Source organism: Trachypithecus francoisi, unplaced genomic scaffold, assembly GCF_009764315.1.
Source record: "Trachypithecus francoisi isolate TF-2019V2 unplaced genomic scaffold, Tfra_2.0 Lachesis_group0, whole genome shotgun sequence".
NCBI lineage: Eukaryota > Metazoa > Chordata > Mammalia > Primates > Cercopithecidae > Trachypithecus > Trachypithecus francoisi.
The window spans coordinates 26,438,392-26,463,604 of NW_022681453.1; the positions used below are offsets into that span (position 1 = coordinate 26,438,392).

Genomic DNA, 25,213 nt, shown 5'->3' on the forward strand with positions numbered 1-25,213 from the left:
GACCATCCTGGCCTACACGGTGAAACCCCGTCTCTATTAAAAATTACAAAAAACTAGCCGGGCAAGATGGCGGGCGCCTGCAGTCCCAGCTACTCAGGAGGCTGAGGCAGAAGAATGGCGTAAACCCGGGAGGCGGAGCTTGCAGTGAGCTGAGATCCGGTCACTGCACTCCAACCTGGGCGACAGAGCGAGACTCCGTCTCAAAAAATAAATAAATAAATAAATAAAAAATGAGCCGGGCCTGTTGGTGCATGCCTGCAATTCCAGCTATTCAGGAGGCTGAAGCAGGAGAATCACGTGAACTCGGGAGGCAGAGGTTGCAGTGAGCTAAGATTGCGCCACTGCACTCCAACCTGGGCAACAAGAGTGAAACTCTGTCTCAAAAAAAAAAAAAGAAAGAAAAGAAAAAATACTAGTTTTCCAACTTCTTGTTTGTGGAGCCTAGGTAAACTTGTCCAGTGGATGTACCAATTAAATGAAAAGTATCAAGTAGTACCAAAGAGCTCCGTCTGGTAATGAAGAAGCCCTCAATTCCTGAGTCTGGCAGTCTGGCTGCCTTCCAACCCTTTGTCTCTTCACTCTGGTTCAAGTCATACTTCACTCTCCCCCAGGCCCTTGCCTCTGCCATCTCTACCTCCTGGCACACCTTCTCCAGCTCCCAGCTGATGTATGTTGAGTATCCAGTAGTCTGCTGAAGTTTCACGTTTTACACCAGGTCCTTTCAGCTCTTCCGTGATCTCACACTGTGCTTTGTATGAGAGTTATAGAGAATTTGATGATTATAAAAACGTAACCCATTCGAGCCCCACTCCCGGTACCAAAAATAAAAAATAATAAATAATTTAAAAATAAAAAAGTAACACAGAGAAAATGTAAATTACCCATAATCCCTGGAATAATTTTCTTCAATGCTTCTTTTGTTCTTCCCACCTCTCTCCCCCACCACTTCATCTGTGTATACTTAATAGTTTTTTTTTTTTAACAGAATTGGAATCAACAGTATTAAAAATAAAATTGCATCCTGTTTTTTCACTTGACATCATGTCATAAATATTTTTCCGTGTTACTGAATATTCTTTGAAAACTCCATTTTAAATAATAGCAGAATATGACATCACCTAGCTATATGGTAGTTTAATATATTTCCTATTAATGGACACTAAGGTTAGTACTAATTTTTTTTTTTTTTTTTGAGACGGAGTCTGGCATTGTCGCCCAGGCTGGAGTGCAGTGGCCGGATCTCAGCTCACTGCAAGCTCCGCCTCCCGGGTTTACGCCATTCTCCTGCCTCAGCCTCCCGAGTAGCTGGGACTACAGGCGCCCGCCACCTCGCCCGGCTAGTTTTTTGTATTTTTTAGTAGAGACGGGGTTTCACCGGGTTAGCCAGGATGGTCTCGATCTCCTGACCTCGTGATCCGCCCGTCTCGGCCTCCCAAAGTGCTGGGATTACAGGCTTGAGCCACCGCACCCGGCCAGTACTGATTTTTTTGTAATTTAAACAACACATAACATGGCTGGAACATGTTTAAAAATATTCTTTTTCAAGGTTGCTACTTACTTCCTTGAGACAGATTATTCTTGGAACTATAATTACTGGGTCAACAAGGGGCATGAGGTTTCAAAGATTCTTGATATTTTATGCCAGATTCCTTTCTAGAAAGGCTGAACTGTGTAACTGATTATATAAATGCATGTGTGCACGCAGGCGCGCACACACGCACACACGCCAGCTGCAGTGGCTCAGTGGCAGGATCACTTGAGTTCAAGACCAGCCCAGGCAACACAGGGAGACCCAGTCTCTACCAAAAAAATTTAAAAATTAAAAAATTAGCCAGGCATGGTATATTCACCTGTAATTTCAGCTATTCAGGAGACCAAAGTGGGAGGATCACTTGGACACAGGACAGGGCTGCAGTGAACCGTGATTGTGTCACTGCACTCCAGCCTAGGTGACAGAGTAAGACCCCATCTCAATAAAAAAACTCCACCACTTTTCTAATTTAGAAGCTCATAAAGGGTATTCATTTTTTTCTTTATTAATTTTTTATTTAAAAAATTGGGGGGATACATAGTATGTATATATGGGGTACACGAGATGTTTTGATACAGGTATGCCATGTGAAATAAGCACATCATGGAGAATGGGGTATCCATCCCCTCAAGCGTTTATCCTTTGAGTTACAAACAATCCGGTTACACTCTTTAAGTTATTTAAAAATACACAAATAAGTTATTATTGACTATAGTCACCGTATTGTGTTATCAATAGGTCTTATTCATTCTTTCTATTTTTTTTTTATACCCATTAACCATCCCCCTTACCCCCAACTACTCATCTCAGCCTCTGGTAACCATCCTTCTACTTCTATGCCCATGAGTTCCATTGTTTTGATTTTTAGATCCCATAAATAAGTGAGAACATGTGATGTTTGTCTTTCTGTGCCTGGCTTACTTCACTTAACATAATGATCTTCAGTTCCATCCATGTTGGTGCACTATTCATATTTTTAATTACTAGTGAACTTGAGCATGTTTTTTATGTTTGTTAGTCATTAATATCTTTTCTACTCTAAGGTACCTTTTCATTTATTTTGCCTAGTGTTGAATTAGGATTTTAGCATGGTTGAGATCAATTTGTGAGCTTTTTATTTATTAAGGATATCAATCTGTAGCTATCATATTCATTGCAAATATTTCCCCTAATTTTTCCTTTTAATTTTTGGCAAATGATGTATTTGGAAGGACAAAATCATCTTTACATAATATTAATAACTATCATGTACTGAATACTTACCATGTGCTGGGCATTGAACAAAACTTTGTACATGGATTACCTCATCATTTAATCTTTGCCATATTCTTAGTGGAATGCAGCATTTCCTCATAAGATTATATAGTTAGTGTCTTATTCCATTTTGTGTTGCTACAGCAGAATGCCACAGACTAGGTGATTTATAAAGAAAAGAAATTTGTTTGGCTTATGGTTCTGGAGGTTGGGAAGCCCAAGAGAATGGCACCAATATCTGGCAAGGGCCTTCCTGCTGTGTCATCCCATGGTGGAAGGTAGAAGGACAAGAGACTATAAGAGTAAGCCAGAGGCAAGAGGGGGCCAGACTCACTTTTACCAGGAAACTACTCCCTCAATAATGGCATTAATCTATTTATGAAGGCAAAACTGTCAGGGCCTAATTACCTCTTAACAGTCTCACCTCACAATGGCAATTAAATTTAAACATGAGTTTTGGAGGGGACGTTCAAAGTCAATAAGTGAATGAGAAGGGATGTGAATGGATGAACAAAGTCATGTTATAATTTAGAATTTTGAAATAGGCTTACCTTGTTGTAAGAAGAGCTTTTAAGCTAGCCAATGCTATTATGTTCTTTACGTTTGGAGTGGCAATGCAGTCATTAAAAAGGTTTCAAAAGAAACCAACCAGGTGCAGTTTAACCAGCTGGACGCCTGTAACCCCAGCACTTTGGGAGGCCAAGGCGGGCAGATCACTTGAGGCCAGGAGTTTGAGGCTGGCCTGGCCAACATGGCGAAACCCTGTCTCTACTAAAAATACAAAAATTAGGCAGGCATGGTGGTGTGTGCCTGTAACCCTAGATACTCAGCAAACTGAGGCACAAGAATTGCTTGAACCCGGGAGGTGGAGGTTGCAGTGAGCTGAGATTGCCCCAGCCTGGGTGACAGAGCGAGACTCTATCCTGAAAAACAAATAAACAAACAAAAAACCCGACCAAACAAAAAAAAAAAACATTATGTATGCTCCCACATTTTTTGTATGCAGATAAAAGTAAATATGAATATATATCTTCTCTCCTTCTCTGCCTCTCTGCTTATTTTACACAAAGAGTTAAGACCAGTCAGTTTAGGTTATTTGCTTTTGCAAGACTTGGCTACTTCTTTAGTGTGAAGTATCTTACAAAGTGCATCTCTGATTAAATTAATTATCTCTCATCTTGGAGGGATTCACCATGCAGAGAGTTCAATTTGTTTAGATGATAATTTCATATTGAAATCGATTTTGGGCCAAAGTCTAGCACTGCCAAGTCTTATGTAACCAGCAGAAGCTGAGCTTTCAACCAGCTGCCATATGTTATGAGGAACAAAGCCAGAGGACCAGTGCAGATGGTTCTCAAGAGATAAGTTATCACTCTCAAAGTCTCTAGAAAGACGTATTATCAAAAGGTTATTATATGTGGCATGCTTCTTAAGAAAACACCGCATTTCCCTTCCTAGAGTGATTAGTAAAATATATACCAAAATAGTTCATTTAAGGTGTTCTCTGGAATGGTTTGGCTTCGTATTCCTTGAGGGTAAAGCTCAGGAGGACTCTAGAGACTGATGGAGGGCAAGGGCTGGAGAAGTGTTTGTGTTATCACTAAGTAAGACTTATAGGGAGGATCTGTGCCCTTCTTGAAGCCACTCATCTAGAGCTTACTGATTTTGATTTGTCTTTATTTCCCACCCTCTCCAGGTATTGGCGGAGGACATTGGGCATGCAAGTCCGCTACGTTCACCATGAAGACTATCAGTTCTGTTATTCCTTCCGGGGCAGGCCTGGGCACAAACCCTCCATCCTCATGCTCCACGGATTTTCTGCCCACAAGGATATGTGGCTCAGTGTGGTCAAGGTGCAATTCTTGATTCTTCTCTCTCATAAGAAAAGGGAGTTGGGTGCAGTGGCTCATGCCTGTAATCCCACACTTTGGGAGGCTGAGGCAGGAGGATTGCTTGAGTCCAGGAGTTCAAAACCAGCCTGGACAACATAAAGAAACCCTGTCTCTACAAAAAATGAAAAATTAGCCAGGTGTGGTGGTGCGTGCCTGTAGTTCCGGCTACTCAGGAGGCTGAGGTGGGAAGATTGCTTGAGCCTGGGGAGTCAAGGCTTCAGTGAGCCATGATCATGCCACTGCACTTAGCCTGGGCAACAGAATAAGACTCTGTCTCAAAAAAAAGGGAAGAAGAAAAGGGTTTCCACTAGGACATGATGTCATCAACAATGGTAGAAAGCAAAGGGAGCTCAGAACTGTGGTGGTTCAAGTCATATTAGAACTAATGCAGTGTGGTCTGGCATAGTGGCTCACAACTGTAATCTCAGCACTTTGGGGAGGCCAAGGTGGGCAGATGACTTGAGCCCAGGAGTTTGAGACCAGCCTGGGCAACACAGGGAGACACCATCTCTACAAAAAATACAAAAAAAAAAAAATTGGCCAGGCATGGTGGCATGCACTTGTAGTCCCAGCTACTTTGGAGACTGAGATGGGAGAATCACCTGAGCCTGGGAAGTCAAGGCTGCAGTGAACCAAGATTGTGCTATACCCCACTCCAGCCTGGGTGACAGGAGTGAGACCCTATCTCAAAACAAACTAACAAACTAATACAATATATTACTCATTCTTTTGTCAGAAAAAAATTATTGAGTTGAATATTATATATAAAATTTATGGCTTAGAAATCTTTTTACTTCATGGATATTTCTTTGGGGAGGCTTCTGACACAGCTGCATCTCAGAACTGCTGTGAATTCAGAGTTGGGCTTTTAAAAGTCTTTTCGTGTACTCCCAAGTTTCTTCTCTTCCTTCCCCTCCATCTTCTTCCTTCACTCCTTCTTTTCCTTTCCTTCCCACTCCCTCTTCTGCATCTGCTTTTTTCTTTTCCTTTGCCATTTAGAGAAGCAGTCTTGATCTGGGAGCTTTCTGGAAGAGTTGTCCAAGTTCACTTTTTGTCTTGCTTTACTTGGGTGTGGCAACTTGCTGCCCTTGGTAAGAGTGATCAGGTGAAGGTTGGGGCTGGCAGAAGTCTTGGGCAGGAAGCATCCCTGGCTCCCACCTCAGGCAAGACCATACCTGAGAGATCCCAAGTATCATCTACACCAGGAGGTAAAGACTCACATACCCTCTAGTTAGTTGTGTTCTTATTTCCAAATTCCACTGTGAGGACAGTCATCTTCATGCCTTGATGAACTTCCTGTCCCCTCCTCAGATAAGTATCTTTCTTATAACTGGATGTTTGTTTGTTGGTAACTTATGTTTCTCAGTTTCCTGGTTAAAAGTGGTACATATCTAAATGGAAGAAGGTATTTTAGGATAATAATAATTTCGAGAATTAGACCTTAATGTAAAAAGAAACGAAGCAAACCAGAATTGGGGTGATCAGACGTGGTTCTTGGGGAAAACATTGCTCCTGTTGGCTCTGGAGCTGGCTAGGATATGAGAGAACAGAACCATCCCTTCCAGTTCCAAGTCAGCAGCTGCATGGCTGGAGTAAGTGTGGAAGGGGTGAGGGAAAGACGAGGTAGTACGTGTCAACTGGTGTGAAGAAAAAGCAAGAGACTTAAGCCTACTACCCCAACTTTGTCCCCTTTTTACAGGCATCTCCTGAGCCTGCTTCCATTTATGTATTAGTCTTTGTGGGCTTCTGCTCCTGATGAGGCTACTGGCAACGCTTATTCACATTACTGGGGTAAAACGCTGAGTGGCCAAGACCCATATATCCCCAGGGATGACTGTCTGGGTCACTGTACGTGGGGTAACCTCCCAAGAAAATGGGGAGACATGTTTTGCACACCACATACTGACTCTCCAGGTCTGTGTGTCCTCAGTTCCTTCCAAAGAACCTGCACTTGGTCTGCGTGGACATGCCAGGACATGAGGGCACCACCCGCTCCTCCCTGGATGACCTGTCCATAGATGGGCAAGTCAAGAGGATACACCAGGTAAGCAGGAGGCTCTACCAAAGATTGCCCAGACTGTCTCAGCCACCATTGCCTGTCCAAGTCTGGAGAGCAGGGAAGGGAGTCCCGTGCTACCTCATGAACAGTCTCATTACATTCTGTCTAAAAGTGATGGCAAGCCAGATGGCAACCTGATGATATCTCCGGTTGGCAGTGGAGGGCCAGGGCTTATTACACACTGTTCACCTCTAAGCCTATTGCAGTTGTTTGTAACTAAATACAATCTGAGCATTTTCTTAACTCTTTGAAAAGGGGTTTAGAATTTCTTAAAACCAGTTCCCTTCCTAGGGATCTCTTTTTCTGCTCACCAGCTATATGATAACAGTAATAGCCCCTCTGCCTAGCTGGGGAGGGTGTTCTTCACATTATAACCTACTTTAGCATCTATTGCTAGCACCTATTTTAGAATCTATCTCTAGCCTTCTCTGGCTAAGCTTTCAAGATCATAGGAGTTTAAGAGCCATTTCAGAACGGGGTAGCCTGTAAGTTTCAGGTTGACCTTAAGTATTTTCCCCCAAATGAGGATATTTAATATCTGCCTCCTCCATTAAACTGTTTTTTAAATTAGGTCAGGAACCTTGTATTTTTAGCTCTTTGCTGTGTTTTCAGCATCTAATCATAGTTTCCTGTACATAATAGATATTCAATAAATATTTTTTAGAATGGTAGGTAGTTGGGTAGATGGCTGATTGGATGACTGGATGGATAGATGGATGGATGGTTGGATGGATGGATGGTTGAATAGACAAATGAATGGGTAGTTATATGAATAGATGGTCAGATGGATGAGAAGAGCTTTAAATTATGGCAGGAGCCCTCAAGCTACAGCCCATGAGCTATGTTTAGCTTGTACCTATTCTTGTAAACTAAATTTTATTGGAACACAGTCACACTCATTCATTTATTTAATACATATTGCCTTTGACTGCTTTTGTCTGCAACAGCAGAGTTGAATAGTTGCAACAGATCATATGACTCTCGAAGCAGAAAATATTTACTCTCTGGATCTTTATAGAAAACTTCATCAGCCTGGGCAATATGATGAAACCTCATTTCTACAAAAAAAAAAAAAAGCCAGATGTGGTGGTGCATGCCTGTAGTTCTAGCTACTCGAGAGGCTGAGATGGGAGGATCACCTGAGCCCCAGAGGTCAAGTCTGCACTGAGCCATGATCACACCACTGCACTGCAACCTGGGTGACAGTGTGAGACCCTATCTCAGAACAAAAGAAAATAAGGAAAAGTTTGCTGACTCATTAACTAGCAGAATCCCTGTTGATTTTATATTTATAAATGACCTCTCAATCTCTTGTGCCTGATAAAGAGAAGTCCATGCATGCCACAGGGCTCATCTTATAACGGATCCAGTAGAGTTTCAGACTCTCTTTAAACAGTAGTCATTTTCAGTTGTCCATAGGAAGTCCAGGGGGCTTCTATGCTGTAATCACCATTGCCATTGTCTACAGCTGTGTAACCAAGCCGCTTTCTCATTTCCCTTCCTAGTTTGTAGAATGCCTGAAGCTGAACAAAAAACCTTTCCACCTGGTAGGCACCTCCATGGGTGGCCAGGTGGCTGGGGTATATGCTGCTTACTACCCATCGGATGTCTCCAGCCTGTGTCTTGTGTGTCCTGCTGGTAAGTTATGAGGCTGAAACATCCCTCCGCAGGGATGAATCCCTGAGGAAACAAATAGCTAGTGTCTGCTATGACTATTTTTTAGAATCATCTTTTTGATGTATGCTTGAGAGATATGCAGTGTTTTACTGATAACTCTAACCAACGAATAGTTATATAATCATAATCATAACCAGACTGATTTTGAAAATATAGAGCCAGCCTTTTTACACCCAGAATTTGAGGTGGAGCCAGGCACAGTGGCTCATGCCTGTAAACCTTTAGAATAAAAAAAAAAAAAAAACGGAATTTGAGGTGGTTGATTAAAATGTATATAGTGCTTTGCAGCACATACTTTGAAATATAATGTTACTATTAACATCCAACATTTATTGGGCTCTTACAACCTAAGCTGTTGATATGAATTTAATTCTTGCAGTAGCCCTGAGAGGTAAAGGTACTATAATTATGCCCCTCCCCTTTTTTGGTAAAAATTGAGAGATGTTTATTTATTATAATAAGATCTTTAAAAAATCAAACTTTAGTTCCTCTGTTATTACATGTACATATGTCAATGTGAAATGTAACATGTTCTTAGATATTACCATTTGAAGTTGGATTTTTGAATTTATTTTTCTTCTGTAAGTCTTCAGACTTGTATTTATAATATATAATAGATAAAAACCATATTTTCTCTCTTTCTCCTCTATCTCCCTCTCTCCCTCTCTCTCTCTCTCTCTCTTCTTTTTTTTTTTTTGAGACAGAGTCTGTTGCCCAGACTGGAGGGCAGTGGTGCGATCATGGCTCACTGCAGCCTTGACCTCCCAGGTTCAAGCAATTCTTGTGCCTCAGCCACTCAAGTAGCTGAGATTACAGGCATGTGCCACTATGCCCAGCTAACTTTTGTATTTTCAGCAGAGGTGGGGTTTTGCAATGTTGGCCAGGCAAATTTGAATCCTGTTGGCCAGGATCCTGTTGGCCTGAATCACCTGAACTCCTGACCTCAGGTGATCTGCCTGCCTCCACCTCCCAAAGTGCTGGGAATAGGCGTGAGCCACTGCACCCGGCCTCTCTCTCCCTCTCTCTTTGGTGCTTTATTGGGGTATTATTTATACATAGTAAATTGTCCAAATTAAATGCACATCTCAATGACATTTTGCATATGCAGTTACCATCCAGGTCAAGATATTATGCCTATTTTATAAATGGGAACATTGAGGCACAAAGAAATTACATTAGTGCCAGAACCACAATAGGAACAGAGCCCAGGCTGCCTGACTCCAGAGCCCAAGCTGTAATGTTTGGAAGTCCTTGCATATTTACTACCTCCTTTTTATGACTCATATCTTCTACTTCCTCTGTATGATTCAACTAGAATCCAGCCATGAATTGAACATTTAATGACTTTTACTGAAACTTAACTAAATTGACCTTTAAAATCCTTCTGCCACTCTGAAAGCTAATCATTTTCGATATGTTAAGGACATTGAAATTGAAGAGAAGACACTAAAGAGTCTTCTCTTCTCTTTTTTTCAAGTATCATATCTGAAATAATTTGATCTTATAATAATAAGTTTGAGAATTGAAGGAACAGCATCCATGGAAGGTTTTTAGATTTTAAATCACTTACAGGAAGTGAAATCTAACTGACTTTTTCAAGTATAGGTTCATTTGCTCAGAGAAAAAATTTACATCCGAATTTCAATTGGAAATTTAAAATTAAGTTTGTATGTGAAAACTAAAAAGTAGAAATAAATTCAAGATTATAGGCCGGGCGCGGTGGCTCAAGCCTGTAATCCCAGCACTTTGGGAGGCCGAGACGGGCGGATCACGAGGTCAGGAGATCGAGACCATCCTGGCTAACACGGTGAAACCCCGTCTCTACTAAAAAAAATACAAAAAATTAGCCGGGCGAGATGGCGGGCGCCTGTAGTCCCAGCTACTCGGGAGGCTGAGGCGAGAGAATGGCGTAAACTCGGGAGGCGGAGCTTGCAGTGAGCTGAGATCCGGCCACTGCACTCCAGCCCGGGCGACAGAGCGAGACTCCGTCTCAAAAAAAAAAAAAAAAAAAAAAAAAAAAAAAAAAAAAAAAAGATTATATTCTACCAAGAGTTTTAAAATAAACTTTCTAAAAATGTTGAAATAATTGTAAATTTACAGAAAAGTTGCAGAGATAGTTTAGAGAGCCCCATATAACCTTTACTCAGTTTCCCCATTAATAGCTCATATTAGCACAGTAAATTTGTCACAACTAAGAAACCAACATTAGTATATTACTGGTAACTAAATTCCAGGCTTTATTTGGATTTCCTAATGTTTTTCAACTAATGTCCTTTTTCTATTCTGGGATCCAGTCCAGGATACCAAGTGACATCTAACCTAGGTTTAGTTTTGAAGACAGAGGAAATAGATAATGTCATCTGCTTCATGGCATCATGAAAGCCATACATCATACTCATGTTAGATTTAAAGGATTTGCTGGACATAGATTTATAAAGTGTGGATTTCTGCATCACAACCAATATTATTGATGCTACTGTCTTTCTTTGTAAAATCTAGCTCTTTGCTAGATTTTGCTGGGTGAGATAGCTCACACCTGTAAACCTAACACTTTGGGAGGCTGAGAGGTGAGGATTGCTTGAGGCCAGGAGGTCAAGACCAGCCTAGGGGAGACCCCCATCTCTACAAAAATATAAAATTAAAAAAAAAATCTAACATGCACATGTATGTTTATTGCAGCACTATTTACAATAGCAAAGACTTGGAACCAACCCAAATGCCCATCAATGATAAACTGGATAAAGAAAATGTGGCACATATACACCATGGAATACTATGTAGCCATAAAAAAGAATGATTTCATGTCCTTTGCAAGGACATGGATGAAGCTGGAAGCATCATTCTCAGCAGACTAACACAGGAACAGAAAACCAAACACCACATGTTCTCACTCATAAGTGGGAGTTGAACAATGAGAACACATGGACACAGAAAGGGGAACATCACACACCGGGGTCTGTCAGAGTATGGGGGTCATGGGGAGGGAGAGCGTTAGGACAAATGCCGAATGCGTGTGGGGCTTAAAACCTAGATGACAGGTTGATAGGTGCAGCAAACCACCATATCACATGTATACCTATGTAACAGACCTGCATGTTCTGCACATGTATTCCAGAACAAAGTTAAAAAAAAAAAAACTAATTATTTGGCTAAGCTAAATGTCTAAAAATTTGTTCCATGCTGGAAGTGAAAATTAGTTTTGCCCTCTTGCATGCATAGCATCAGCTTCTGTGGACTCTCATGTCATGCCCTGAGGTGATGGGAGATAATAAGCAATCTCAATTTTGCTCTCCTAGAGGAAGAGCAAGTGTGGAGAAGGCAGCAGGGTTGCTGCCCTAAAGCAAGGGACAGCTCGGAAGCCTCCCAGTCCCCCTGTGTTTTGTCATTGACCCCAAATAAGAGAGTACCATGTGGGTCCAGGCCAAGGGAAGGAGTGTCATTCATGCCAGCCCTATGTTTTCTTCCAGTCATGTATTTCCTCACATTTCCTGTCAACAATCAAATGTAATCAGGCAAGTTGTCTTCTAGGCTAACCCTCCTTAAATTCTATCATACATATGAATCCCCTGGCAACTTGTGAGAATGCAAATTCTGGTTCAAGAGGGCCAGGGAGGGGCAGCATCTGCATTTCTTGTGGGCTTTTGATGCTCCTGGTCCATGGACCACAGTGTGAGTAACCAGTCCCTGAAATATGTGGAAGGATTTTTTTGTGTGTTTCTCAGTGTGGTTTTGATTTGAGCAAGGATGGCAGTACCAACAAAAAAGAAATCTACTCATGAAGTAAACCTGAAATATATTAACTCTGGGCTGCTATCGGAAGTTCCCTATATAAAATGGGGGTTGGTAAGAAGGTGGATGTATCATCAAGCCATTTGGGTTTGAATCCCACAGGCCTGCAGTACTCAACTGACAATCAATTCGTACAACGGCTCAAAGAACTGCAGGACTCTGCCGCTGTGGAGAAGATTCCCTTGATCCCGTCTACCCCAGAAGAGATGAGTGAAATGCTTCAGCTCTGCTCCTATGTCCGCTTCAAGGTGCCCCAGCAGGTAACGTGGTTGCAGCAGCGACACAACTACCCTCCCCAGAGGCCTGGGGGCGAGTACCAGCTCCCTGCACGTATTCCCTCCTTCACCTACTCATTGACTCCTTGTCCTCTTCTGTATATATTTAACAAGTGTCTTTGCAGTGCCTGCAACACTTCGGGCACTGTGCTGGCACAGTGGTCAATAAAGACAAGAAGGTCCCTGGGCAGACACAGTCCAGTGCGGGGAGGCAGACAATAACAAGTAAACAATGAATTACCAGTGGTCATGAGTTTTATAGTGGAAATGAAGATGGTGTAGTGATTGAATACAGGGTGGCTTTGATAAGCCTCTTTGAGGGACAGCATATGCAGAGGTGGAAAAACATGCATATTCAAGACAAAGGAGGCTGGGGTAGCTGGAGCCCCAAGAATAAGAGAATGGTCAAGATGGAGTTAGAAAGGGAGGCAGGGGCTAAATCAGAGATACTCAATTAAAAAAAAAAATCTTAGGACCCCTTATGCTCTTTTTTTTTTTTTTTTGAATGGAGCCTTACTCTGTTGCCCAGGCTAGAGTGCAGTGGCATGATCTCGGCAAACTGCAACCTCCGTCTCCCATGTTTAAGCGATTCTTCTGCCTCAGCCTCTTGAGTAGCTGGGATTACAGGTGCCCGCCACCATGCCTGGCTAATTTTTTGTTTTTAGTAGAGATGGGGTTTCACCATGTTGGTCAGGCTGGTCTCGAACTCCTGACCTTGTGATCTGTCCACCTCAGCCTCCCAAAGTCCTGGGATTAGAGGTGTGAGCCACCGCGCCCGGCTAGGACCTCTTATACTCTTTTTTTTTTTTTTAAATATACTTTAAGTTCTAGGGTGCATGTGCACAGCATGCAGGTTTGATATATAAGTATGCATGTGCCATGTTGGTGTGCTGCACCCATCAACTCGTCGTTTACATTAGGTATTTCTCCTAATGCTATCCCTCCCCTAGCCCTCCACCCCCCAACAGGCCTCGTTGTGTGATGTTCCCTGCCCTGTATCCAAGTGTTCTCATTGTTCACTTCCCACCTGTGAGTGAGAACATGCAGTGTTTGGTTTTCTGTCCTTGTGATAGTTTGCTGAGAATGATGGTTTCCAGCTTCATCCATGTCCCTGCAAAGGATGTGAACTCATCCTTTTTATGGCTACATAGTATTCCACGATATATATGTACCACATTTTCTTAATCCAGTCTATCATTGATGGACATTTGGGTTGGTTCCAAGTCTTTGCTATTGTGAATAGTGCTGCAATAAACATACGTGTGTGGCCGGGCTCGGTGGCTCAAGCCTGTAATCCCAGCACTTTGGGAGGCCGAGACGGGCGGATCACGAGGTCAGGAGATCGAGACCATCCTGGCTAACACGGTGAAACCCCGTCTCTACTAAAAATACAAAAACTAGCCGGGCGAGATGGCGGGCGCCTGTAGTCCCAGCTACTCGGGAGGCTGAGGCAGGAGAATGGCGTAAACCTGGGAGGCGGAGCTTGCAGTGAGCTGAGATCCGGCCACTGCACTCCAGTCCGGGCAACAGAGCGAGACTCCGCCTCAAAAAAAAAAAAAAAAAAAAAAAAATACGTGTGCATGTGTCTTTATAGTAGCATGATTTATAATCCTTTGGGTATATACCTAATAATGGGATTGCTGGGTCAAATGGCATTTCTAATTCTAGATCCTTCAGGAATTGCCACACTGTCTTCCACAATGGTTGAACTAATTTACACTCCCACCAACAGTGTAAAAGCATTCCTATTTCTCCACATCCTTTCCAGCTTCTGTTATTTCCTGACCTTTTAATGATTGGCATTCTAACTGGTGTGAGATGGTATCTCATTGTGGTTTTGATTTGCATTTCTCTGATGACCAGTGATGATGAGCATTTTTTCATGTGTCTGTTGGCTGCATAGATGTCTTCTTTTGAGAAGTGTCTGTTCATATCCTTTGCTCACTTTTTGATGGGGTTGTTTTTTTCTTGTAAATTTGTTTAAGTTCTTTGTAGATTCTAGATATTAGCCCTTTGTCAGATGGGTAGATAGCAAACATTTTCTCCCATTCTGTAGGTTGCCTGTTCACTCTGATGGCAGTTTCTTTTGCTGTGCAGAAGCTCTTTAGTTTAACTAGATCCCATTTGTCTCTTTTGGCTTTTGTTGCCATTGCTTTTGGTTTAGTCATGAAGTCCTTGCCCAGGCCTATGTCCTGAATGGTATTGCCTCGGTTTTCTTCTAGGGTTTTTATGGTTTTAGGTCTAACATTTAAGTCTTTAATCCATCTTGAATTAATTTTTCTATAAAGTGTAAGGAAAGGATCCAGTTTCAGCTTTCTACCTATGGCTAGCCAGTTTTCCCAGCACCATTTGTTAAATAGAGAATCCTTTCCCCATTTCTTGTTTTTGTCAGGTTTATCAAAGATCAGATGGTTGTAGATCTGTGGTGTTATTTCTGAGGCCTCTGTTCTGTTCCATTATTATATATCTGTTTTTATACCAGTACCATGATATTTTGGTTACTGTAGCCTTGTAGTGTATTTTGAAGTCAGGTAGCATGATGCTTCCAGCTTTGTTCTTTTGGCTTAGGATTGTCTTGGAAATTCAGGCTCTTTTTTGGTTCCATATGAACTTTAAAGTAGTTTTTTCCAATTTTGTGAAGAAAGTAATTGTTAGCTTGATGGGGATGGCATTGAATCTATAAATCACCTTGGGCAGTATGGCCATTTTCACGATATTGATTCTTCCTATCCATGAGCATGGAATGTTCTTCCATTTGTTTGTGTCCTCTTTTATTTCACTGAGCAGTGGTTTGTAGTTCTCCTTGAAAAGGTCCTTCACAGGCCGGGCGCGGTGGCTCAAGCCTGTAATCCCACCACTTTGGGAGGCCGAGGCGGGCGGATCACAAGGTCAGGAGATCGAGACCATCCTGGCTAACACGGTGAAACCCCGTCTCTACTAAAAAATACAAAAAACTAGCCGGGCGAGGTGGCGGGCGCCTGTAGTCCCAGCTACTCGGGAGGCTGAGGCAGGAGAATGGCGTGAACCCGGGAGGCGGAGCTTGCAGTGAGCTGAGATCTGGCCAGTGCACTCCAGCTTGGGTGACAGAGCGAGACTCCGTCTCAAAAAAAAAAAAAAAAAGAAAAGAAAAGGTCCTTCACATCCCTTGCAAGTTGGATTCCGAGGTATTTTATTCTCTTTGTAGCAACTGTGAAGGGAAGTTCACTCATGATTTTACTCTCTGTTTGTCTGTTATTGATGTAAAGAATGCTTGTGATTTTTGCACACTGATTTTGTATCCTGAGACTTTGCTGAAGTTGCTTATCAGCTTAAGGCGATTTTGGGCTGAGAAGATGGTGTTTTCTAAATATACACTCATGGCATCTGCAAACAGGGACAATTTGACTCCCTCTTTTCCTAACTGAATACCCTTTATTTATTTCTCTTGCCTGATTGCCCTGTCTAGAACTTCCAACACTATGTTGAATAGGAGTGGTGAGAGAGGGCATCCTTGTCTTGTTCCAGTTTTTAAAGGGAATGCTTCCAGTTTTTGCCCATTCAGTATGATATTGGCTGTGGGTTTGTCATAAATAGCTCTTATTATTTTGAGATACGTTCCATCAATACCTAGTTTATTGAGAGTTTTTAGCATTAAGGGCTGTTGAATTTTGTCAAAGGCCTTTTCTGCAACTATTGTGATAATCATGTGGTTTTTGTCGTTGGTTCTGTTTATGTGATGGATTACATTTATTGATTTGCATATGTTGAACCAGCCTTGCATCCCAGGGATGAAGCCAACTTGATCGTGACAGAGAAGCTTTTTGATGTGCTGCTGGATTCGGTTTGCCAGTATTTTACTGAGGATTTTCACATGGATGTTCATCAGGAATATTGGTCTAAAACTATCTTTTTTTGTTGTGCCTCTGATAGGCTTTGACATCAGGATGATGCTGGCCTCATAAAATGAGTTAGGGAAGATTCCCCTTTTTCTATTGATTGGAAAAGTTTCAGAAGGAATGGTAACAGCTCCTCTTTGTACCTCTGGTAGAATTCGGCTGTGAATCCATCTGGTCCTGGACTTTTTTTGCTTGGTAGGCTATTAATTATTGCCTCAATTTCAGAGCCTGTTATTGGTCTATTGAAGAGATTCAACTTCTTCCTGATTTAGTCTTGGGAGGGTGTATGTGTCCAGGAATTTATCCATTTCTTCTGCATTTTCTAGTTTATTTGTGTGGAGGTGTTTATAGTATTCTCTGATGGTAGTTTGTATTTCTGTGGGATTGGTGGTGATATCCCCTTTATCATTTTTTACTGTGTCTATTTGATTCTTCTTTCTTTTCTTCTTTATTAGTCTTGCTAGCGGTCTGTCAATTTTGTTGATCTTTTCAAAAAACCAGCTCCTGGATTCATTGATTTTTTGAAGGGTTTTTTGTGTCTCTATTTCCTTCAGTTCCGCTCTGATCTTAGTTATTTCTTGCCTTCTGCTAGCTTTTGAATTTGTTTGCTCTTGCTTCTCTAGTTCTTTTAATTGTGATGTTAGAGTGTCAATTTTAGATCTTTCTTGCTTTCTCTTGTGGGCATTTAGTGCTATAAATTTCCCTCTACACACTGCTTTAAATGTGTCCCAGAGATTCTGGTATGTTGTGTCTTTGTTCTCATTGGTTTCAAAGAACATATTTATTTCTGCCTTCATTTTGTTATGTACCCAGTAGTCATTCAGGAGCAAGTTGTTCAGTTTCCATGTAGTTGTGTGGTTTTGAGTGAGTTTCTTAATCCTAAGCTCTAATTTGATTGCACTGTGGTCTGAGAGACAGTTTGTTGTGATTTCTGTTCTTTTACATTTGCTGAGGAGTGCTTTACTTCCAATTATGTGGTCAATTTTGGAATAAGTGTGATGTGGTGCTGAGAAGAATGTATATTCTGTTGATTTGGGGTAGAGAGTTCTGTAGATGTCTATTAGGTCTGCTTGGTGCAGAGGTGAATTCAAGTCCTGGATATCCTTGTTAACCTTCTGTCTCATTGATCTGTCTAATATTGACAGTGGGGTGTTAAAGTCTCCCATTATTATTGTATGGGAGTCTAAGTCTCTTTGTAGGTCTCTTAAGAACTTGCTTTATGAATCTGGATGCTCCTGTATTGGGTGCATATATATTTAGGATAGTTAGCTCTTCTTGTTTAATTGATCCCTTTACCATTATGTAATGGCCTTCTTTGTCTCTTTTGATCTTTTTTGGTTTAAAGTCTGTTTTATCAGAGACTAGGATTGCAACCCTGCTTTTATTTGCTTTCCATTTGTTTGGTAGATCTTCCTCCATCCCTTTATTTTGAGCCCATGTGTGTCTCTGCATGTGAGATGGGTCTCCTGAATACAGCACACTGATGGGTCTTGTCCAGTTTGCCAGTCTGTGTCTTTGTCCAGTTTGCCAGTCTGTGTCTTTTAATTAGGGCATTTAGCCCATTTACATTTAAGGTTAATATTGTTATGTGTGAATTTGATCCTGTCATTATGATATTAGCTGGTTATTTTGCCCGTTAATTGATGCAGTTTCTTCATAGTGTTGATGATCTTTACAACTTGGCATGTTTTTGCAGTGGCTGGTACCAGTTGTTCCTTTGTTTAGTGCTTCCTTTAGGAGCTCTTGTAAGGCAGGCCTGGTGGTGACAAAATCTCTCAGCATTTGCTTGTCTGTAAAGGATTTTATTTCTCCTTCACTTATGAAGCTTAGTTTGGCTGAATATGAAATTCTGGGTTGAAAATTCTTTTCTTTAAGAATGTTGAATATTGGCCCCCACTCTCTTCTGGCTTGTAGGGTTTCTGCCAAGAGGTCTGCTGTTAGTGTGGTGGGCTTCCCTTTGTGGGTAACCCGACCTTTCTCTCTGGCTGCCCTTAACATTTTTTCCTTCATTTCAACCTTGGTGAATCTGACAATTATGTGTCTTGGGGTTGCTCTTCTTGAGGGGTATCTTTGTAGTGTTCTCTGTATTTCCTGAATTTGAATGTTGGCCAACCTTGCTAGGTTGGGAAAGTTCTCCTGGATAATATCCTTAAGAGTGTTTTCCAACTTGGTTCCATTCTTCCCATCTCTTTCAGGTACACCAATCAAACATAGATTTGGTCTTTTCACATAGTCCCATGTTTCTTGGAGGTTTTGTTTGTTTCTTTTTATTCTTTTTTTCTCTAACCTTGTCTTCTCACTTTATTAATTTCATCTTCAATCACGGATCTTTCTTTCACTTGATCAAATCGACTATTGAAGCTTGTGCATGTGTCACGAAGTTCTCATACCATGGTTTTCAGCTCCATCAGGTCATTTAAGGTGTTCTTTACACTGTTTATTCTAGTTCGCCATTTGTCTAACCTTTTTTCAAGATTTTTAGCTTCCTTGTGATGGACTCAAACATGCTCCTTTAGCTTGGAGAAGTTTGTTATTACTGACCTTCTGAAGCCTACTTCTGTCAGCTCATCAAAATCATTCTCCATCCAGCTTTGTTCTGTTGCTGGCAAGGAGCTGTGATCCTTTGGAGGAGAAGAGGTGCTCTGGTTTTTAGAATTTTCAGCTTTTCTGCTCTGGCTTCTCTCCATCTGTGTAGTTGTATCTACCTTTGGTCTTTGATGTTGGTGACCTACAGGTGGGATTTTGGTGTAGGTGTCCTTTTTGTTGATATTGATGCTATTCCTTTCTGTTTGTTAGTTTTCCTTCTGACAGTCAGGTCCCTCAGCTGCAGGTCTGTTGGAGTTTGCTGGTGGTCCACTCCAGACCCTGTTTGCCTGGGTATCACCAGTGGAGGCTGCAGAACAGCAAATATTGCTGCCTGATCCTTCCTCTGGAAGCTTCGTCTCAGAGGGGCACCCGGCTGTATGAGGTGTCAGTTGGCCCCTACTGGGAGGTGTCTCTCAGGTAGGCTACATGGGGGTCAGGGACCCACTTGAGGAAGCAGTCTGTCCATTCTCAGAGGTCAAACGCCATGCTGGGAGAACCACTGCTCTCTTCAGAGCTGTCATACAGGGACATTTAAGTCTGCAGAAGTTGTCTGCTGCCTTTTGTTCAGCTAAGCCCTGCCCACACAAGTGGAGTCTAGAGGCAGCTGGCCTTGCTGAGCTGCAGTGGCCTTCGCCCAGTTCGAGTTTCTGGGCTGCTTTGTTTACCTACTTAAGCCTCAGCAATGGTGGACGCCCCTCCCCCAGCCAGGCTGCCACCTTGCAATTCGATCTCAGACTGCTGTGCTAGCAGTGAGGAGGGCTCTGTGGGCCTGGAACCTGCCCAGCCAGGCACGAGAGAGAATATCCTTGTCTGCCGGTTGCTAAGACCTTGGGAAAAGTGCAGTATTTGGGCGGAAATGTCCCATTTTTCCAGGTACAGTCTATCATGGCTTCCCTTGGCTAGGAAAGGGAAATACCCCCACCCCTTGTGCTTCCCAGATGAGGCGATGTCCTGCCCTGCTTTGGCTTGCCCTCCATGGGCTGCACCCACTGTCCAACCAGTCCCGTGAGATGAACCAGGTACATCAGATGGAAATGCAGAAATTACCCATCTTCTGCATCAATCACACTGGATGCTGCAGACCAGAGCTATTCTTATTTGGCCATCATGGAACCTATCTTCCTTATACTCTTAAAAATTATTGAGGAACCCAAAGAGTTTTTATGTACAGGGGTTATATTTATTATTAATATTTACCATATTAGAAATTAAAACTCAGGCCAGGTGTGGTGGTTCATGCCTGTAATTCCAGCACTTTGGGAGGCCAAGATGAGAGGCTTGCTTGAGACTAGGAGTTCAAGACTAGCCTGGTCAACATAGCAAGACCCCATCTCTATTTAAATACAAATAAAAGAAAATAAATGAAAACTCAGAAGATTCTAACATGCAATAAATGTACAAGCACTCATTCCAGTAGCCAAGAATGAGGACATCATCCCACATTTTATAGCCCCTGAAAAACAATGCACTTTTGAAAGAATGTAAGTGAAGAGGCAAGTAACATTGAGTATTAGGAAAGTAGTTTGACCTCCTGGACTCCCAAGAACCACTTTGAAAAATGCTGGACTAGACCTGTAGGACCTTATAGGTTATGGAAAAGAGTCAGGGGTTTTTCTAAGTATAATAGGACCACTGAGGAATTGTAAGAGAGCCCAAATGGAACAGAGGAACCCATTTGGGAACTATCGTGCCTTGGAGATGATGGTGATGTAGACTAGGGTGGTAGCAATGGAAACAAGAGATTTGAGAAAGAATGGACAGGATGTACAGGCAAATTGGAAATGGGGGCTGGGGAAAGGGAAGGAGTCACGGGTGACTTCCAGCACTTGAGGTCCTGGATGGATAAAGGTAGTTTTTTCCTGGCTGGGCATGGTGGCTCGCACTTTGGGAGGCCAAGGTGGGTGGATTGCATGAGTGCAGGAGTTTGAGACCAGCCTGGGCAACATGGCAAAACCCCATCTGTACAAAAAGTTTTTTTTTTTTTTTTTTTTTTTTTTTTTTTTTTTTTTTTTTTTTTTTTTTTGAGACGGAGTCTCGCTCTGTCGCCCAGGCTGGAGGCAGTGGCCGGATCTCAGCTCACTGCAAGCTCCGCCTCCCGGTTTACGCCATTCTCTCGCCTCAGCCTCCCGAGTAGCTGGACTACAGGCGCCCGCCATCTCGCCCGGCTAATTTTTGTATTTTTTTTAGTAGAGACGGGGTTTCACCGTGTTAGCCAGGATGGTCTCGATCTCCTGACCTCATGATCGCCCGTCTCGGCCTCCAAAGTGCTGGGATTACAGGCTTGAGCCACCGCGCCGGCCACAAAAAGTTTTTTTTAAAAATTAGCCAAGCATGGTGGCGCGTGCCTATAGTTCCAGCTACACAGGAGGCTGAGGTGAGAGGATCACCTGAGCCCAGGAGGCAGAGGCTGCAGGGAGCCAAGATCATGCCACTGCACTCCATCCTGGGTGACGGAGTGAAACCCTGTCTCAAAAAAACAAAACCAAAACCAAAGGTAGTATATTCTGAAGTATATACAGAGGTAGTATATTCTGAAGAGGGACAAGGGCAGGTTTGGGGAATATACCAAGGGCTCCATTTTTCATGTGTTAAGTTCAGGTTGCCTGTGAGGCCTGCAAGTGCAGAGGTCAAGGTGTAGCTGAGGGAAGTCTGGCCTGAAGCTGTACCACTGGAGCCATCAGCAGATGCTAATATTGAAGGTTTGGGGCCTGAATGAGGTCATCTAGGGAAATGGCGTGAAGAACCAAGAGAGGAGAGTCCATGGCTGAGGCTTCATAACCCCAAATTATCTCCCTCTGTTGTAGGAGCTGGACCCTGCCTAGGGGTGGGCAGGTCCTCCTAAGACTTGAGAAAATGGGTCCCATTCGGAAGTTGTGAACATGGCTCGGTTAATAGATATAGCCTGTCCCTCAGGAAACACCCAGAATCTGATGCTGTGGCATGTTCCACCCCTGAAATCCCTTCTTAGCCATGAAGTTGCATTCCTTTCTCCCAGCACTGATCTCTTCCCAGAATAGAGTGGCCAAACTGTGTTTTTTTTTTTTGAGACGGAGTCTCGCTCTGCCGCCCAGGCTGGAGTGCAGTGGCCGGGTCTCAGCTCACTGCAAGCTCCGCCTCCTGGGTTTACGCCATTCTCCTACCTCAGCCTCCCAAGCAGCTGGGACTACAGGCGCCCGCCATGTCGCCCGGCTAGTTTTTTGTATTTTTTAGTAGAGACGGGGTTTCACCATGTTAGCCAGGATGGTCTCGATCTCCTGACCTCGTGATCTGCCCGTCTCAGCCTCCCAAAGTGCTGGGATTACAGGCTTGAGCCACCGCGCCCGGCCCAAACTGTGTTTTAGAAAACTCCATGTTTTGGGTTGTCGGGGATATGAAAACACCGAGAGAAAAATAAATGGCAGCTCCGAAAGTCTTTCCTTCCTAGGAGAGAAGGAGCACCTGTGCACTCAGCCCACCATGTCATATTGTGTTGTGATTGCACGTCTGTGTCTTCCACTAGGGACTTTGTCTTAATTGCCTGTTCTATCCCCAGACTTTAGCACAGTGCTTGCATGAAGTAGGTCTTAGGTATAGATTGGATGGATTGATGGATGAGAGGATGCCTGGATAATGCAAGAATGGAAAATGGATGGGTGGGTAGATGCAGGATAGATTTTTGCATGAATTGATTCATGTGCCAGTGCACACATGATTTAGGTCTGCAGGATGGATAGATGGCTGAATGGTTGGATGGATGGATGGGAGGATATCTGGTTAATGCAGAGATGAAGGTTGGATGGATTGGTGAATGCAGGATAGATAGGTAGACAAATGCATATGTGGTTCAGGATGGATGGCTGGATTGAGCAAAGGTAGAAGATGGATGGATACAAGATGAATAGATATGTGGATACAGGATGGATAGCTGAACAAAGAAAATGTCTGCTACTGAGCACAATGTTGTTATTCAATAAATTGTCATTGTCCTCATGTCCAGGCTGAATGAGTTAGAGTCTAGTGATGCTCCAGAGGGTTGGTTTAGTCCATAGCAGCCATGGCTGGGTCTTCCCCACTTTCAGTCAGTGCACAGGACTCCTGAGAGAGTGCATTTAAAGGGTTCAGACCTGTTTGCGGGTGGAGGAGAGGAGTAGAGGAGTACAGCCACTAATGTGAACCCTGTACTCTACCTCAGAAGTCCTGAGGCAGGAGGAAGAGAAGGACTGCATTCCTTCCAGCCACCACTACCTTTTTGGGTCAGTAGCCCAGGTCCAGGATATGTGGCCTGTCCACATTGGCTGCAGCCCTCACCAGCCCTCAGCAGGAAAGGCAAAGACAGTGTCAAATGATAAACAAAGGATTGTTGAACCCTCCCCAGTGGGACTGTGGAACCCTCCCCAAAATCTTCTCAATAGTTTGTTTCTTCATTGTTTAATAGACCTATCATTCCCAGTGGCTTAATTTTTTTTAATGGAACTCGTTCTGCATTTGCATATTACTGGCTAATTACTTGATATTGTGGTCATCCTCGTTATGTCTTTTTTTTTTTTTTTTTTTTTTTTGAGATGGAGTCTCGCTCTGTCACCCAGGCTGGAGTGCAGTGGCACAATCTCAGCTCACTGCAACCTCCACCTCCTGGGTTCAAGTGATTCTCCTGCCTCAGCCTCCCGAGTAGATGGGATTACAGACGTGCACCACCACATCTGGCTAGTTTTTATCTTTTTAGTAGAGATGGAGGTTTCACCATGTTGGCCAGGCTGGTCTCAAACTCCTGGCCTCAAGTGATTTGCCTGCCTTGGCCTCCCGAAGTGCTGGGATTACAGGCGTGAGCCACCATACCCGGTCCATCCTGATTATGTCTTAATTGAAGCAGAGAATCTCTCAAGCTAAAGTTGCTGTCAGGTCATCTCAGGTGTCTTTAACATGCTGTAGAGCACCTCCAGCTTCACTATATTACCCAAGTTCCTTTATAATAATAATTAAAAAAGAAAAGCTTCGGCTGGGCGTGGTGGCTCAAGCCTGTAATCCCAGCACATTGGGAGGCCGAAACGGGTGGATCATGAGGTCAGGAGATCGAGACCATCCTGGCTAACACGGTGAAACCCCGTCTCTACTAAAAAATACAAAAAACTAGCCAGGCAAGGTGGCGGGCACCTGTAGTCCCAGCTACTCGGGAGGCTGAGGCAGGAGAATGGCGTGAACCTGGGAGGCGGAGCTTGCAATGAGCTGAGATCCGGCCACTGCACTCCAGCCTGGGCCACAGAGCGAGACTCCGTCTCAAAAAAAAAAAAAGAAAGAAAGAAAAGCTTCTTGGAAGCCTAACTCCCCATTAGACTGTATGCTGCTTCATGGGAATTCAGAGGACCAGGCTCTAAAGACCTTGACAGTGCAATAAATTGCTGGACCTCATTCCCATTCATTGTCCCAGAGCTGTGAGAGGTCTGAGGAAATGACTCTTCCCTTGCTCTCTAACTTTAGGTTATTTATCCTTAGATCCTGCAAGGCCTTGTCGATGTCCGCATCCCTCATAACAACTTCTACCGAAAGTGTAAGTAGCCCTACTTTCAGCTTGGAGCTTGTTACAGGTGAAGCTCTGTGGATGGATTGCTTTTATTTCTTAAATCTCTGACACTTTGAACGTCTCCTTGGGCTCCTGAAGAGAGGAAGTGGTGGCCTGGACCTAGTGACTATCCCTTGATTCCTCAGTGATGCCACAGGCACAGTCCAGCACATGCTCACTTTGTTTTCCTTTTCTGACAAGTGTTTTTGGAAATCGTCAGTGAGAAGTCCAGATACTCCCTCCATCAGAACATGGACAAGATCAAGGTTCCGACGCAGATCATCTGGGGGAAACAAGACCAGGTGTGTAACACATCCCCGCAGTGGTCTGTGCTGGTCACCAGGGCCTCTGAGGAAAAACGACCTTGAGGAAGAACAAGTGATTATTTATGGAGTGAGCTGATTGCTGCTGTCAAGAAAGGGGGAAGGCACCTGTGTTGGGTGCCGGTGTTGACAGTGAGCAGGGTTCTGGGAGTTGAGAGAAACAACATTTGGTCTGGTAAAAGGAAAGGCAATTTTAAATCATTTTCAAAAAGCATTTTTATCAAAGCCATGTAGTCACATGGTATAAAAAATCTTCAGGCCGGGCGTGGTGGCTCATGCCTGTAATCCCAGTACTTTGGGAGGCCGAGGCGGGTGGATCACAAGGTCAGGAGGTTGAGACCATCCTGGCTAACATGGTGAAACCCCATCTCTACTAAAAAAATACAAAAAAAATTAGCTGGGCTTGGTGGTGGGCA

At 43.2% G+C, this 25,213-nt stretch overlaps 1 protein-coding gene across 3 annotated transcripts in view; it reads left to right on the forward strand.

The window, feature by feature from the left end:
- The window catches only part of ABHD6 (abhydrolase domain containing 6, acylglycerol lipase), a 57,756-nt gene that overhangs the window by 26,150 nt on the left and 6,393 nt on the right, over positions 1-25,213 (forward strand). For all 3 annotated transcript variants that reach the window (XM_033210258.1, XM_033210259.1, XM_033210260.1), the window contains 6 exons: positions 4,482-4,638; positions 6,608-6,721; positions 8,242-8,374; positions 12,305-12,462; positions 24,408-24,462; positions 24,676-24,776. In XM_033210258.1, coding sequence (XP_033066149.1) covers positions 4,482-4,638; positions 6,608-6,721; positions 8,242-8,374; positions 12,305-12,462; positions 24,408-24,462; positions 24,676-24,776 — 718 coding nt within the window. The remainder of the gene's footprint in view (positions 1-4,481; positions 4,639-6,607; positions 6,722-8,241; positions 8,375-12,304; positions 12,463-24,407; positions 24,463-24,675; positions 24,777-25,213) is intronic.